Below are 14,480 nucleotides of genomic sequence, written 5' to 3' on the forward strand. Positions count from 1 at the left end.
ATAATTACTCATTACTACAACCTACTCCCTGCATGTCTCTCCACTTTGTTAGCGCCACTGTTCCAGTTACAAACATAAAAACCTCCAAAACATAAAGAGCACCAGTAATATTGAGCTGAATTCAAGCCCCTGTGATTTCCAATTACATAACAGCAACTGATCTTCTTAAAATCTATAGAGTAAGCACTGTTAATCTCCTCACTGGACTTCACTGAACTCATGTGAAGCAGCTTTTCACTGAACGGTCCATGCATGCCAAACTGGTACCAGGCGGACACAGTTGGTCACCGGTGTTGTTGTTACCAGTTGTCTCATATCAAATGGAAACTGTGTTAATGTGAGGCCACATGTCGGTTAATGCCTCTGTTATATTTGTGTCCTGATGTTTGTCTGCCTCTGTTTCTAGACAATGGGAGGCGGGACATTATCAGGTGTCTGCACCCTTCCTCTTTCCCCTCTCTCTCCCCCCCGCTCAGCCTCCTCCTAATTTACACGACCCCTTTATCCCACTCACCGCTGTCCCCTGTGGTTTGAGAGAGCCACATTATTCAGCTGTGCTCCATTGGCCGACTGCAAGAAAAAAAAAAATCCTTGATGATGGAAGTAGGTTTTTAGACTGGCTGGTTGGGCTGATTGACCCTTCATCCAAGAGGGAAGCCTTAATCACAAAATAAAGAAAAGACTAGAGGCCAGTCATCACTCTGATGTTGAGCAAGTCCATTTAATGGAATCAGAATAATTCTTGGACTAATTCCCCCTTTGTCTCTGCGACCCAGCAGAATGGATTTCATGGAAACATCGAGTTTATTAAACAAAAGCATTTTGATCTTTGTCCTGACCCTGGTAGCCAACGCATTAGTGCCTCGTGGATGTGAGTGTGTGTGTGCGCGCACACGTGGCAGCCTGTTGTTAATACTTAATGAGGATTGATGTCTGGAAGTGGTGACCTTGTATAAGGTTTCCTAGAGGAATCCATGCATATTGATTCCTCCAGTTTTATGCTCTGTTGGACACACAATTCCCTTTTGCTCTTTGTTTTCACCAGTCACCTCAATGGTGGCACTTTTGACGAATTGTGGTGTTTAGTTGGTCAAAGATGGGCTTCTTACAAGAGAGGGTGACTTTCAGGCCAAATCTCTTTTTCCTATATTCTATTAGTCTTATATTTTGGGAAATGTGCTTTCTCAGCTTTTTGTTAGGCTTCCTCCCCCTGTCACCATGTCTTTATGCTAAGCTAAGCTAACCAGCTGCTGGCTGGAATTTAAAAGCCATAGGTTCACCACCAGGTGTTTTTTTTTTTGGTTTGTTTTTGACCCTGACCACTGTGGATTTAATCGCCCTAAAATATTTACAAGACTGCACAGGCGTTCTCATCTGTAAATGTATCTTCCACCACTGTAAGGAAACGACAGTCCGTCTGAGCAATCAGCCTCAGATTCCTGTTATTGCTCCTGGTTACTGAGCTGCTAACAAACATGTCTGGGAAGGTCAGTGACTCCACATGGATACACAAACACAGGAGACCCGGCTGCCCAGATCAGCTGTAGTGCTGGTGTTAATCTCTGCCTGGAACCAGGGTCTGATGCCGGAAAATGGTGAGAAGTGTGTGCTGCGGTCTGCCCCATTAAAATATAGATAAGAAGAAAGGATGGTGGGCAGAGCAACATTTGTATTGATTTGTTAAAGTGGCAAACACTCTTTTAGGGCCATATTCTTCTCTTTTATTGAGTAAATTATCTTCACAGTCAAAGACTGAAAGCCTTTTTGACAGTTGTACTGATTTTGTATGTCTCTGAGTGGGAGTTTTAGTCCCAGGCACACCCTCAGCATGCAGGCCTGGCAAACAACTTTCCTCCACTAAAAGTCAATGACAGTTTAATAAGAGGATAACTGTGCCAGTGTGGTGTGGTGAGCGAGTAGCTATGTGGCAAAGCTGAGAAAAAGGGAAAATGGAAAAAGACAGTGAGAGAAGAAAACCAGAGGGCGTAATTTCTGCTTTTCCAGCATAATCTCTGCTGACTCCTCAAACTAAACTGTTACAGTATTACTCACCTGGCACTTCCAAGATAAACCTGAATATGGCCTGTAATGTTTCTTTAATTTATTTCTGGTTTGACCTTTGCCATCCTTGGTTTCTAATAATGGGCTACACATGTGTCAATAGCAACAGCTAAGCTTCTGACGTGTGTTTGTAATGCAAATGTCCGGTACTGTCCTATGAAACAGATGACTCCAGTATGAGTCCTGTGTCCAGATGCTAATAGTGTTTCGGTGGCTATTGTGTTGCAGGGGGCCCGTGTCTGGCTGAGACACAAAGAGCAGCTCCTCCCCTCCAGCGTCAGCTCTTGTGATGATTCGTCCCTGGTCCTCACCACTGACTATGGGAAGGTAAGAATACTTCTTTTCCCTGCTGAACCATTAATGCTGCCAATGATTCACTTTAGACTGCTCCAAACCTTCATCTGTGCGCTGTGTCCACAATATGAAGCTTGAGGGATTCACGCTGTTATGTTATGAGAGAGTTAATTGTTTGCACACATGTGTTTCATCTCAGGACTCAGCTGTGGGATCAACACCTTTTGTAACAAAGTAAGAATGACAGGAATGGGCTCCTTCTGACAAGTCATTGGCCTGAGCTTATCTATTTGGCAGCGCATGGTGGTCTTTGTGTCTGGAGGAAATCCTGTTAGAGCGGTCGAGAGAGAGAGACAGAGAGAGAGAGAGAGAGAGAGAGAGAGAGAGAGAGAGGTGGCGATGGATGTTTAAAAAATAGCTTCTAACACAATGTCTTGGGTTAGAGAGTGTAGATCAGAAATTAGCTCCCAGTACCGCTCTTATCCTGCAGAATGCCTTTGTACTGAACAAACCCTAATGAACAGTGCATACGATCGACCATTAGCTCCAAACTTGAACTCAGCCGCAGGTCTTTGATCGGATCAGGACCTTGGGAAGGAACAAGGCATGGCCCAAGGACTCATTCTGTCCACAGGATCAAGACATATAGCATCGTTTCCTCATCCAGCCTCTGCCACAAATCTGTCATCCCAACCACAAGCCAAGGCCCAGTGTTATTCCTTCACTGGAGCCCTTCAAAGCGCTTCACCCTTTACACATAGAAAGGAGGTAGAGCAACACAGGGCTGAAAGAAAAGTGAATACTGGACTTAAATTTGTCAGGCGGACGTAAACACAACTTTAAGTTAATGCTAATGTTTTTCTGTGGCCCCTGGATGTCTGAATATGTAATTGTTCATTAACATGCTAAGCTAATAACATCATAATGTTAGGCTTTTTCTCAAATTTGGTTTCTCAATATTCCACATCAAGATAATAGTATTACACAAAATATTACTGAAATCACTTGCAATGGGCAAAAGAAAAAAGCCATTATTTTATCCCACTGAGGATGAAGGTAGATGACCAGAGCATCTTGTTTTGCTGATAATTATGGTAAAGAGGAAGAGTCGCATCATATCAAATCATATCACATTTTATCATATCAAATCGTATTGTATCAAATCGTATTGTATCACATCGCATCATATCAGCTGTGTGTTTCTGGTGAAGGTAGAGCTTTATAAAAAGATGTATGAGAGGGAACATATGAGCTCATCCATGTGCCCTCCACGTCCACATATTTTTACGACGTGTCTGTGGAGAGGGGTGGTGATGCTCGCAGTGTGAGAAGTCAACCATGTGTTGTCAGAGGGGCAGGGGGTGACTCTGACCAATGGAAACACCATCTATCACAGCAGCGGGTCAGAGGTTGAGTAAGGAATGAGACCCCCACTTCTTATTTATTGTCTAAATATAACTGAATACCACAGATGCTGGTCTCAGTCTAAAAACATTTCACCACCTTCAGTGGGATTTGAAAAGAACAACACTGGGTTAACATGGCATCACATTTTTTGGGACTGAGTTGGACCACAGCGCTGCAGCTGACCTGAAGCTGGGCTGTGTGCTCATGTGATCTTCATATGTGAGCTCAGGATGTGTTAGTCACCAGGCCAGACATGTGGATGCTTCCTCTGTGTCCATGTCCTAAGACTCTGCAGCCAGAATGAGAGGAATGTGAGTCTGAGAAACGGACCGTCTCCACCTTCAGGGTCCCTGGCTGAACTAATGTGATCCCTGTTCCTGGATTACATATCTGCTGAGCTTTATTGGCATTTACTGATCCACTCACAATCTTTCACTTGATCCCGCTCCTTTAGAAAGCACACAATATTATTCATATGATTTGTCTTGTCAGTCTGTATTTGTCTGTGTCTTGTGTTTTTACACCTATGTGCCATTTCAGAGGTGATTTGGTGAATGTATCCTGGCAACATTTTCCCCTCAGGGAGTTGGATATACCATCATTCATTGGTTCATTGCTCGCTCTGAGGTGCTGCTCCCTGTCTGAGTGCTCAGCTTGCAGACTCCAGAGAGCGTCTTTTACCTCCGCTGCCTCGGCTTTAGCAGGCTGACCTGGCTGCTGTCACGTTAACCGTCATATCAGCATTCATCACTGTCTCATCCCTGCTACACCACAGACCCGAGCGGGCCTGCAGATGCAGCAGACACACTGAAGCCGAGAGCTGAATATCTTGTGGCGATGTGTGTTTGAGTGCACCCGTGTGTGTGTGTGTTCGTGTGTGTTCTCTGTGGCCAGATGGCACCAGCTGGATTAACAGTGTGTGAGTTATCCCCAGACGGGTGCACATGCAAAGAAAAGCAGGAAGCCTCTGTCACCTGAACTAAATAGCTGCTGCTGGTGACATCATTTTCATCTTGCAGAACAGTAAAACGATCTCAGGCTGTGTAAGTCTACAAGGCCCAAAAGCATTTCTATGCATGAATCATTTGGCACATCCAGCACACATTCCTCACATACATGTATCCTATGCTTTGCTCTTAACAAACTGTCATTAGCCTGACTGAAAGAGATGAGACGTCTCTCTTCCCAAGTAGTCCAGAGCCTGTAGCCAGTCTGTGTGGTTTAAAATAGGTCATTGATGGCCCCTCAGTGTTTTCTTGATTGTTAGTCAATGGAGCCATTATGTGAGCCTTAATGTCAATGATGTGCATTCATTAGCGTGGTAAGTAACGTACTCACACAAACATTATTGTGAGCATCTGTGTCTGAGTGTGTGGTTAACAAATATTTTTAGGATTGGGTTTGCTGATAATGCCAAAATGGGCGATGTCAATTTTTGATTTGTGAGCTGGTCGTAATGTAAAATTCTCTCTCTGTTATTTTTTTTTTTTTACTCAAGGTTTTCACCATTAATAAGCCTAACCCCCTCTGCTCCCCCTCATATCCCCCTGGGCCTGGGCGGGATCCCCCTTCAGCAGATGGATTCACTGTAAGACAGAGAGAGAGTCAGACAGAGTAAAAAAAAAGAAAAAGAGAGCGAGGCACAAACAGACAGAGATAAACAAGACTGTGTTTGTGTCCACAAGCCTGTGATTTTGTTTCTGCCCATGTGCTACTTCTAAAGGCCTGAATAAATGCCCCAGTATAGCTAAGTCCACTGAGTCAGTGAGCCTGACCCCGCCTCTATGTGAATATTCAGTAGAGCTGGTGAACAAAGCAGCAGCAGCAGGGTGTGGTTTCAGTGAGGCGGAAACAAAAGGAAAGAGCATTACAGCTGCAAGAAAGTTTTAAAATTCAGATGGATAGTGTGACGTCATCATTAGAAAAACTGTTCCCACTATTTAGTCTGTGTCATTTCAGTGAGACTTTGCATTTTGTCTGACCAACAGTCTAAAACGTTAGTGTCACAAAGAAAAGCAAATCCTCACATTTGAGAAGCAGAGAATCGCTGATATTTTAGCTTGAAAATGACTTGAATGATAAAATTGATTATCAATATAGTCAAATCATTTTTCAGTTGAGCAGTAATACATTAATCAACTATGTTTCAGCGCTTATTAAGAGTACTGTGAATATTTTATTACATTGAATATCTTATTTTCTATTTAATCTTTGAAATTTCTCTTTGTACAGAATACTGTATATCTCATGCATAATTATTTATCCACTGACTCCTGTTATGAAGTACAAAATAGATAATGGATTAAAAGGAACACAAGTCTTTCGGAGTGGCTGGGACAGCTTTGCAGAATCTAGTGGGTTTTTGCATAAACCTCAATCGGCAATAGTTTGAATCAACACTAAGAAGTGTGATGTGTTATAATTATCTGTTTTGTGTCCAGCCTCGTGGTCCGTGCAGCGTAACCATAGCGTCAACACCAGGCTCCATTTGGAAAGGATTGACTTTCTTACAGTGAACATTTTCACTAATCAATCACAAGTCACATGTTGTTGCATGCTGTTGTAAGTGGCAGGACCATCATTAACATTGATGATACTGTGTCCCGCATGTGTCCCAAGCAGGATAATTGCCTGACATGTGCTGACTGCAAATCGCGATCAGGAAGGAAATAATCACTTTAATTAAAACCAATTTTGTCCTCAAAATAAATCAGATTTGCTTGATGAGTTTAGATGATGAACCCAGAGCAAATTCATAGATTCAAACTGGGATCTAATTTGTCTTTTGGAAGTTGAAAATCAATAACAGTGGACACACAGTGTTACACCACTGGGTTGATTAGTCATGCTTTTGTTGGAGTGTTTTTGGTAGCATCACATGGGGCAGAGGCTGACTGCTCCACAGTACCCACAGGGAAAATGTTCCAGTATGTCTGATAGTCATAATGGACACTGAGGACATTATTGCACCTCACAGAGATTGAAATGGAAGTAATAAGAGGTGTTAGTCTGTGTCTAGACCTTATCGGCTCTCATGTTTCCCCTTAGATTCCTTTTAGCCGTATAAACAGGATGTTGTTTAGTCAGTAAATTATTTGACAACAAATTTATGAAGAGATGAATAAATATTGATGAGAACTGTTTTGTCTATAAGAACAGGGTTCAGTGACTTATCTCACAGGAATGAAACCAACAATGGAACCAAGCAATAAAAGAACACAGTGGGGCAAAACAGAGGAATGTGAGACCTCTTTTGATGCTGGAAACTCCAGCTCCAGTTTTCTCCTAAGCATCTCTGAAAAAGTCCCCGAGGCTTGCTCTGTGAAATCTGAACAGTAAGTTATCTAAGGAAAATCAGAAACAAAGGTCACACAATATGATGCAGAGGCAGACAAACACATAGCGAATCTACACACACACCTATAGATGCACACACCCAAAAATATGAACCAGCCGACTCCTCTCCTTTGGGATATATATATATATATATATTTCTAGAGGAGTGGGGACGGTGCTTTCCAAGCTCACAGCTCATTGTGTGTTTGGCTACAGCAGCTGTGAAACTTGAGGTGAAATTGAGAATTTAATCTTGTCCCGCAGCCTCTCCCACTTGTTTGTTATCCCGCGTTATCCTTGCTTCCAGTCTCCTCAGTGCAACTTTGAACTTGTGCTTCGGGAATGTAAAGAATGCTAACACACGCAGGAGACGTATCCCAGATATCTGTGGTGTAATTGATTGGGTGTTGGACGCAGCGTCTGTCCAGCAGCGCCAGGAGAAAGTGAACTCAGATCTGAGAGCAGGTGATACTTCCTCATTGGCAGCTTGTAATCATGTCACTTTTTAATCATATATGTGAAAGAAAATATGCTAATCCGTATGTTATCCTGTATAAATCAACGGCAATGCTGTGCCCAGGTGCTAACAGTGGCATCAATCACATTAAGTGACTGATGTCACTGAACATAAAATGATAATGCTGATTAAGATGTAAAACAAAAGGATGTAAAAGTGTAAAAGCCTGTGTAATTTATTAGTCAGTTTGGCCCTGCCTGGTGAATCCAGGCTAATTTGCTTATAGAGGAGAGGGTGGGGTTAAAGCCAAATGTTTAGGGACATCTGGCTGTAAATCTGCGAGCTTCTGCTCGATGGATGACATCACTGCACGTGCTGTTTTTCTCCCCAAACTCTTGACCCTTTCACAAACCCTAATACCATGAAAACATTCACCAGCCCACTGATGGCTGCATCGTTATTGCGCTTTTGTCTCTTTGCATACACCCATTCTCTGTCGGCCATCTAGAGCTGAAGTGGGCAGTTCATCATTTCACACACCCAGGAGGCTTTTTCACACTGTTATACTGATTCACTTTAGTTAATGCATTGCAATAGGTGCAAAAGATGCCCCCCCCCTCCCCCACCACACACACACACACACACACACACACACACACACACACACACACAAGCCTTTCAACAATGCAATCTCCATCAGAGCTTTACACATCCATAATGTGTAGGATGGGACACAAATGCATTATAACATAAAGGATGGTTATATATATATATCCTTTGTATTTATCTGTAGTGTACAAGAAGAGGAGATTGCAGAATGCAAAACAGCTTTGGTGCTGCCGTGTCTTTGATTTGACAACAAAAACAGTAATGGAAGATCTTAAGGCTTTTTTGTGCAGCCACTGACTTTGTTAACGATGCACTAATCAATATTTCCATATTAACAATGGGTCAAATGACAGGGTCAAATGTGTGTGTGGGTGTCACAGAGAATTATCACTTCCCTTCAACTTTACATTTTAGCATCTTTCCCCTCGGCTCAACTCTACTGCACTAAGGGCTCGATTTCAAAACGTAACTTGTCCAACACAAAAAGGATTCCTCAGATTAGTTGCACCTTCAAAAAATCAATTAAACCCTTTCAAACTTTCATCTACCCTCAATCGGCAGCTCCCAGTGAGCCCCAGCAGCCCCTCCGTGCTGACTCAGCAGCTCTCTGTAACAGAATGTCTGCTCCCAACTGGAACACAATTGAATATAAAGAGCCAGAAGAGCCAGTGGTAATGCACTGGGACTCCGCAACCCCAGCCTCTTGTCCATCAGTATTGATCCACACACACTGCTTCCCATCAAGTGACCGGCACAATTGTAGCGCGTCTGTTCTCTTATCTCATGTCTCGTCCGTTGGAGTTCTGATAACCAGAGGATCTGTCTCCTTTGGTTTGTGAAACTGTTTTTCTGCGTCACTGTCACTGGAGAGATTCCAGTAAATCTTCTTGCTTTTTTCATCTTTCTCACTCTCTCCCTCTCGATCCATTTTACGTCTAAAAATGGGCCTTGAAAATCAAGACAAGGACGTCTCCAGTCATCGCGTCTACTTAACCACCGCATCTAACTGGCCTCGTTGCAGAAATGTGACATATGATGGATTTACAGAGACTGAAAAGTGAACCTAACAAATTTGAGAGAGGTCCGGGCATGTGCCAGACAGGCGTTCTCTAGCTGCTGTACAGGTATGCCGGCGGCAGGCACAGGCAGGCACACATTAAGTCTGTCATTTTAACCTCAGTCTTTCCTGTATCACCTCTTGAATCTGCCTGTTACTCATGCATTCATGTGCTACGGTCAGAGTGGGAGACAGATGTTATACCAGCAGTTTGATGCATGTGTGTAAACTTGTCCTCCTGCTTCACTTCTGCATAAGTGTTGTTCAAACCCCGGAGCTTCTGGGTGTCGGCTGCCTTTGTTAGCTGTGAGTTACTGACAGTGTTCATGTGGTAATTGCGTCATGTAAGTGAAACTCTTTACTGTGCACTTAACCTTGATAGCAGTGTATTGTAGTGCTGAATTATCAATTACTCAGTTAATTGAAATGTCAGTGAGTCAAACCAGGAACTGTTTGGATGCGTGTCGTTGCAGGTGTTCCACCTACAGAAGGCGGAGCTGAACAGAGAGATGGTGTACCCCATGCACCCCAGCAGTGTCCACGGAGTAGAGGACATGTCGACGCTGGCAGAGCTGCATGAAGCTGCCATCATGCACAACCTCTTTCTGCGCTATCAGAAAGACAACATCTACGTAAGGCACCGCACTGTCTCAGTCTGCGAGCACATTTACCCTGCACCGCCATCATGTACCAGGCCTCTGTGGGTCTGTTGTGTTGTGCAGCGGAGTATTTTTCTTATTTCTGGGAACTGGGGTGTGCAGTATGGCTCAACTGAGATTTCAAAGTATTACAAATCTCCAACTATCAAACAAGCATCAGCAGGAAAGTTCTGTTTTTTTTTTTTTCATCAGTGCAATGTAGCATTAAGATATGTTGTGTTCTAAGTAAGGAGCATGACCCGCACTTCCCCATGAAAAGAAAAAACAACAAAAAAAAAAAAAGATCGCTTTTACTCTGCCATTACAAGTGTACACTGCATGTACATAGTCACTGCTGATTAAACAAGTATGGAGCTTGTCACAGGACATACTAAGGAATAAACATTATCACTAACTTAAACAGAAGCGATACGGATAACTCCTGGATTACACTGAACCCCAAACAATGGTGAAATAGAGCATTGTCAATTCAGAGCTCTGTTTTTCCTTTCAGGATGCAAGATCTCAGATATGTTTGTTTGACCCGGTCTCATAGCCAGGATTATTTTCATGGTAGAAGTCCACTGAGGTTCCCTTGAAACTTTATCTGGGCTTTATTAAAATAATCATTGCCCACAGATGCATGGTAACTATGTTTTTGGAAATCCTATCTCCTAATCTCATCCCAGAGGTTTCACCCGGTCTGTCTACACAGCATCACAGAACGTTCATGCTGATGACCCACAAACACACTTTTGTGAGGCACTTTTCCCCAAAGCGCATTACCCGAGCTGGAGAAAAGGATCCTAAAATACTGCCGCCCTCAGTGCAAACTAGGCCATGTGCAGTAGTTTAAGAGCATTACTGACTACAGGTACCGTGTCGGAGGAGACAGGCTGTTTGAATCTGCTGAACTGATATTAAGTAGTTGTATTGTAGCTCTCAGACAAAAGTTCAATGTTTATACAGTTGCAAGTCCTAGTCTAAAATAGATTAAATAAACAGATTTTTCTTTGTCATCTTTCACTGATAATCTTGTTTGTCTTCCGTTCTTTTTTTCATCCTCCTTTCCCTTTTCTCCCTCACACTTGCGTCTGCTTTTAAATTTTCCTTCAGACTAACATAGGTTCAATCCTAGCAGCAGTAAATCCCTATAAGCAGATAGCAGGACTGTATGACGGCACTGCGGTCGATTTGTACAGCAAACACCAGATGGGGGAGCTGCCTCCTCACATCTTCGCTGTGGCCAATGAGTGTTACCGCTGCCTGTGGAAGAGGCATGACAGCCAGTGTGTCCTCATCAGGTGAGAACTGAGGAGAAAATGAGAGGCTGTTCATTATGGATTAAGTTTTGAGTTTGAGCCCTTTCAGACTTTTTAGTGCAAAATAGTTCCTCTGAATGGTGCATTTTTATTAGAATTTTTACGTGGCATTTTTCCCCAAATGGGACGTATCGTAATATCATCTATATATTTACTTCTCTCTGTCTGACTGTGCATATGGCATCTTCAGTGGGGAGAGTGGTGCTGGGAAGACAGAGAGCACCAAGCTGCTGCTCAAGTTTCTCTCCGTGATGAGTCAAAACTCAGCAGGTGTTCCTCCGTCAGAGAGGACCACCAGGGTGGAGCAGGCCCTTGTCCAGAGCAGGTACTGTTTTGCTTGATATCGTGTGTTATTTTTCATAAACCTTTAACCCCTTAAGGTATATTTTGTTGGTGGGTTTCATATTCATTATTTTGTTTATTTCAATATGGCTTTATCAGCATGTTGTGTTGAATCTTGTCGTGTCTGTCCTGCACCATGAGCTCACCAAGATAAGTTCCTGACCACATTTGAGTGACGTCAATAAGATTAACCCAACTCAGTATCTTGTTACTTGTTGATGTCATCCTTGTGATAAGGAAATTGATTTCTTTGCAGTGATTGATAGATCCTCCGCCAAAATTGCATTATTGGCAGGATGGGGAAACCTTTAAAACACAATTTAGACCACTGTGGGTTGCAAACACTCCCATTTAAAACAAACCACAGGATTCAAGGATTGAACAAAAAGTGTTTGTTTGGTTAGCTTTGTGGCAACCCACAGTAATCAGAGAAGAATCACTCATGTGGTAAATTTCATTCACATATGCAACATGTTTTAGTCATTGACACAGTTGGCAAAGAAAATGTGACAAACTGGAAAATAACGTTAGGGTGCATACCTCTGTCAAGGCAGCAGAAAAAATGTAAGAAATGTTTAATCTGCATCTGGATCCACATCTGCATCAAAGTATAAACAGTGCTAGGCTGGATACATTTCAAAGGTTCCTTGGCAGAGGAACAAACAGAAGCTCATTGGATTGTCTTGATTTCCTCTCTCTCCAGCCCCATCATGGAAGCATTTGGGAACGCTAAGACTGTTTACAACAATAACTCCAGTCGCTTCGGGAAGTTCATCCAGCTCCACTTTTCCCAAAATGGGAACATTCATGGAGGCTGCATCATCGACTGTATCCTTCAAAAGTTCACTGAGATATTCTGTAAAGACATTAGATCTCTGTAGCATCTGGTCCAGACGACACTGGTCCTGAAAGTTGTCACTGTTCTCCTTGACATTCAGTAATCAGATTTGCTAGAAAAAGTAAGTTTGTCTACATTTGAAACGTTCAGTTGTTCAACATGTGATATGTTGTACCAGAGTCATCAGCAAAATCCATTGAATATTGAAATAGATTGTCTTCTAACCATCCTCTGTTTCCTAGAACCGTGTGGTTCGACAGAACCCTGGAGAGAGAAACTACCACATCTTCTACGCACTGTTAGCAGGGGCTGACAAAGACCACAGAGGTTTGTTTTTAAGGAGTTTAAAGGGGCACTCCAAGTTTTTGAGCAACTACAGGCACCAGTCAAGGATTACAAGGTTACTAACACCTTAAGAGACACTACGCCCCCAATTAGTGACGGCAATTCACTGACTTTGTGTCATAATTATTGAAATATGTACTTCAAGCAGCTCTAGAGCTAAATCTAACTCTTAAATGTTAGGAAGCCAGGTCTGACAGTTTATTGTAGATAATCAAATATACGTGAAAATTATGAAAAGCTACCCAACAACAATGTGAACAAATAAGATCTAATGTTACTTTTTATAACATCTGTATATCTACCAGTTATTTCTAAATCTGTAGGCCACACAGTAGACTTCTAAATGGTCACCATTGTTGCTTTGTATAGTTAAGGACGAGTTACACAAAGTAAATGATCCACCAAGGTTACACAGAAGAGTTGGTCGTCTATTTTTTGCACCGTTGGGCGTAAATACAGTCATTTTATTTCATTCATTGTTAATGTCTTCATTGCTTGATCTTTGTGGGAACTGTTGGGTTTCTCTGATGATAGAGGTGTTAAGTGCCTTGAGATAACGTATGTGATGATTTGGTGCTATACAAATAAAATGGAATTGAATTGAATTTCTCTGTGTTGCAGACATGTACTTACTGTCGGAAGGTCCTGAGTCATATCACTACCTGAGCCAGTCAGGCTGCGTGCAGGACAGCAGTCTGGATGACAAGCAGCTCTTTGACTGTGTTATGGTATGAAGAGGAGGAAATAATATTAGAGGGTTTTTTTTGCCTGTTTTACCTCCAGAGGGCGCCATAACCCTTTATCATGAGTGTATCTTACAAGACAGAGTAATATCCTCTAGAAACTTGAACCTTGTGGAAAGATGATATATGTTTGCGTTGGCTTTGGCGGCCCATTCCAAATGTAGTTATTTAATAGTACAAAGCAGAAATTAAATTTTACCTGCTATCATATCTTGAATGGGTTTAGTGTGTTCATACTTTCCCTTGTAGGGATGTGTTGTCTGACTGTGTCTGTGTTTTGCAGGAGGCTTTGAAAGTGATGGAATTCACAGAGGAGGAGATCAGAGATGTGTTCAAGTTGCTGTCTGCTGTCCTCCAGATGGGCAACATTGAGTTCATGACTGCTGGTGGAGCTCAGATCACTTCAAAAGGGGGTATGTATATATATATATAACAATATATGATAATATATAACAGCTCTACTCGACAGAGTATGTTCGATTGATCTTGATGAAAGTGTTGCACACTTCCTCAGTCTGCAGCACAATGTTCAAAATTTGAACGACACATATAAGTAACAATATGAACTTCTGGGAATGCATAAATCTATGATTTCTGAGTAATGTCTCAATTTCCTAGAGAAATTTCTAGAAAGAATGGTCTAATTTGGTAATAACTATAGAGGTCAAATAGAGACTGCACTCAGTTTTAATAGTTTTTAAGCAGAGCAGGTGAAATGAATATGTTAAGATGTGAGATTTGTCAAAAGGCAAGCATGAATGGATGTTTCCAATATCAAAGGAACAATGAACGAATATTTAAATTGAGCAGTTGGAGCTTCAGCTTTGCTTTGTAACTGAATGATAAATTAGAAAATCATTGAAAAATGATTATTATTATGAGAACAGAGTGCTTACCAAACAAGTTCTCCTTTGGCATGCAGACAAACAAGCAGCCAACTTTTTCAGCCCCACAAGCTCTTTGGTGGGACCATCGTTACTTACTTAAAATAAATGCAACTTGATTTTAGATTCTAGTCTTTTTCTTTACAT

The 14,480-nt window shown here is 42.1% G+C and overlaps 1 protein-coding gene across 1 annotated transcript in view; it reads left to right on the forward strand.

Annotated features, from left to right (window-relative positions):
• The window catches only part of myo10l3 (myosin X, like 3), a 54,618-nt gene that overhangs the window by 12,631 nt on the left and 27,507 nt on the right, over positions 1 to 14,480 (forward strand). Inside the window, exons 2-10 of the mRNA XM_071468628.1 lie at positions 2,290 to 2,388; positions 9,695 to 9,853; positions 10,976 to 11,163; positions 11,372 to 11,506; positions 12,227 to 12,351; positions 12,469 to 12,482; positions 12,604 to 12,688; positions 13,328 to 13,434; positions 13,733 to 13,862. Of these exons, the coding sequence (XP_071324729.1) occupies positions 2,290 to 2,388; positions 9,695 to 9,853; positions 10,976 to 11,163; positions 11,372 to 11,506; positions 12,227 to 12,351; positions 12,469 to 12,482; positions 12,604 to 12,688; positions 13,328 to 13,434; positions 13,733 to 13,862 (1,042 nt within the window). The remainder of the gene's footprint in view (positions 1 to 2,289; positions 2,389 to 9,694; positions 9,854 to 10,975; positions 11,164 to 11,371; positions 11,507 to 12,226; positions 12,352 to 12,468; positions 12,483 to 12,603; positions 12,689 to 13,327; positions 13,435 to 13,732; positions 13,863 to 14,480) is intronic.

The sequence above is a fragment of the Trachinotus anak genome, unplaced genomic scaffold (genome assembly GCF_046630095.1).
Source record: "Trachinotus anak isolate AG129_WGS33_773 ecotype Australia unplaced genomic scaffold, CSIRO_AGI_Tana_v1 ptg000001l, whole genome shotgun sequence".
Classification (NCBI taxonomy): Eukaryota; Metazoa; Chordata; class Actinopteri; order Carangiformes; family Carangidae; genus Trachinotus; species Trachinotus anak.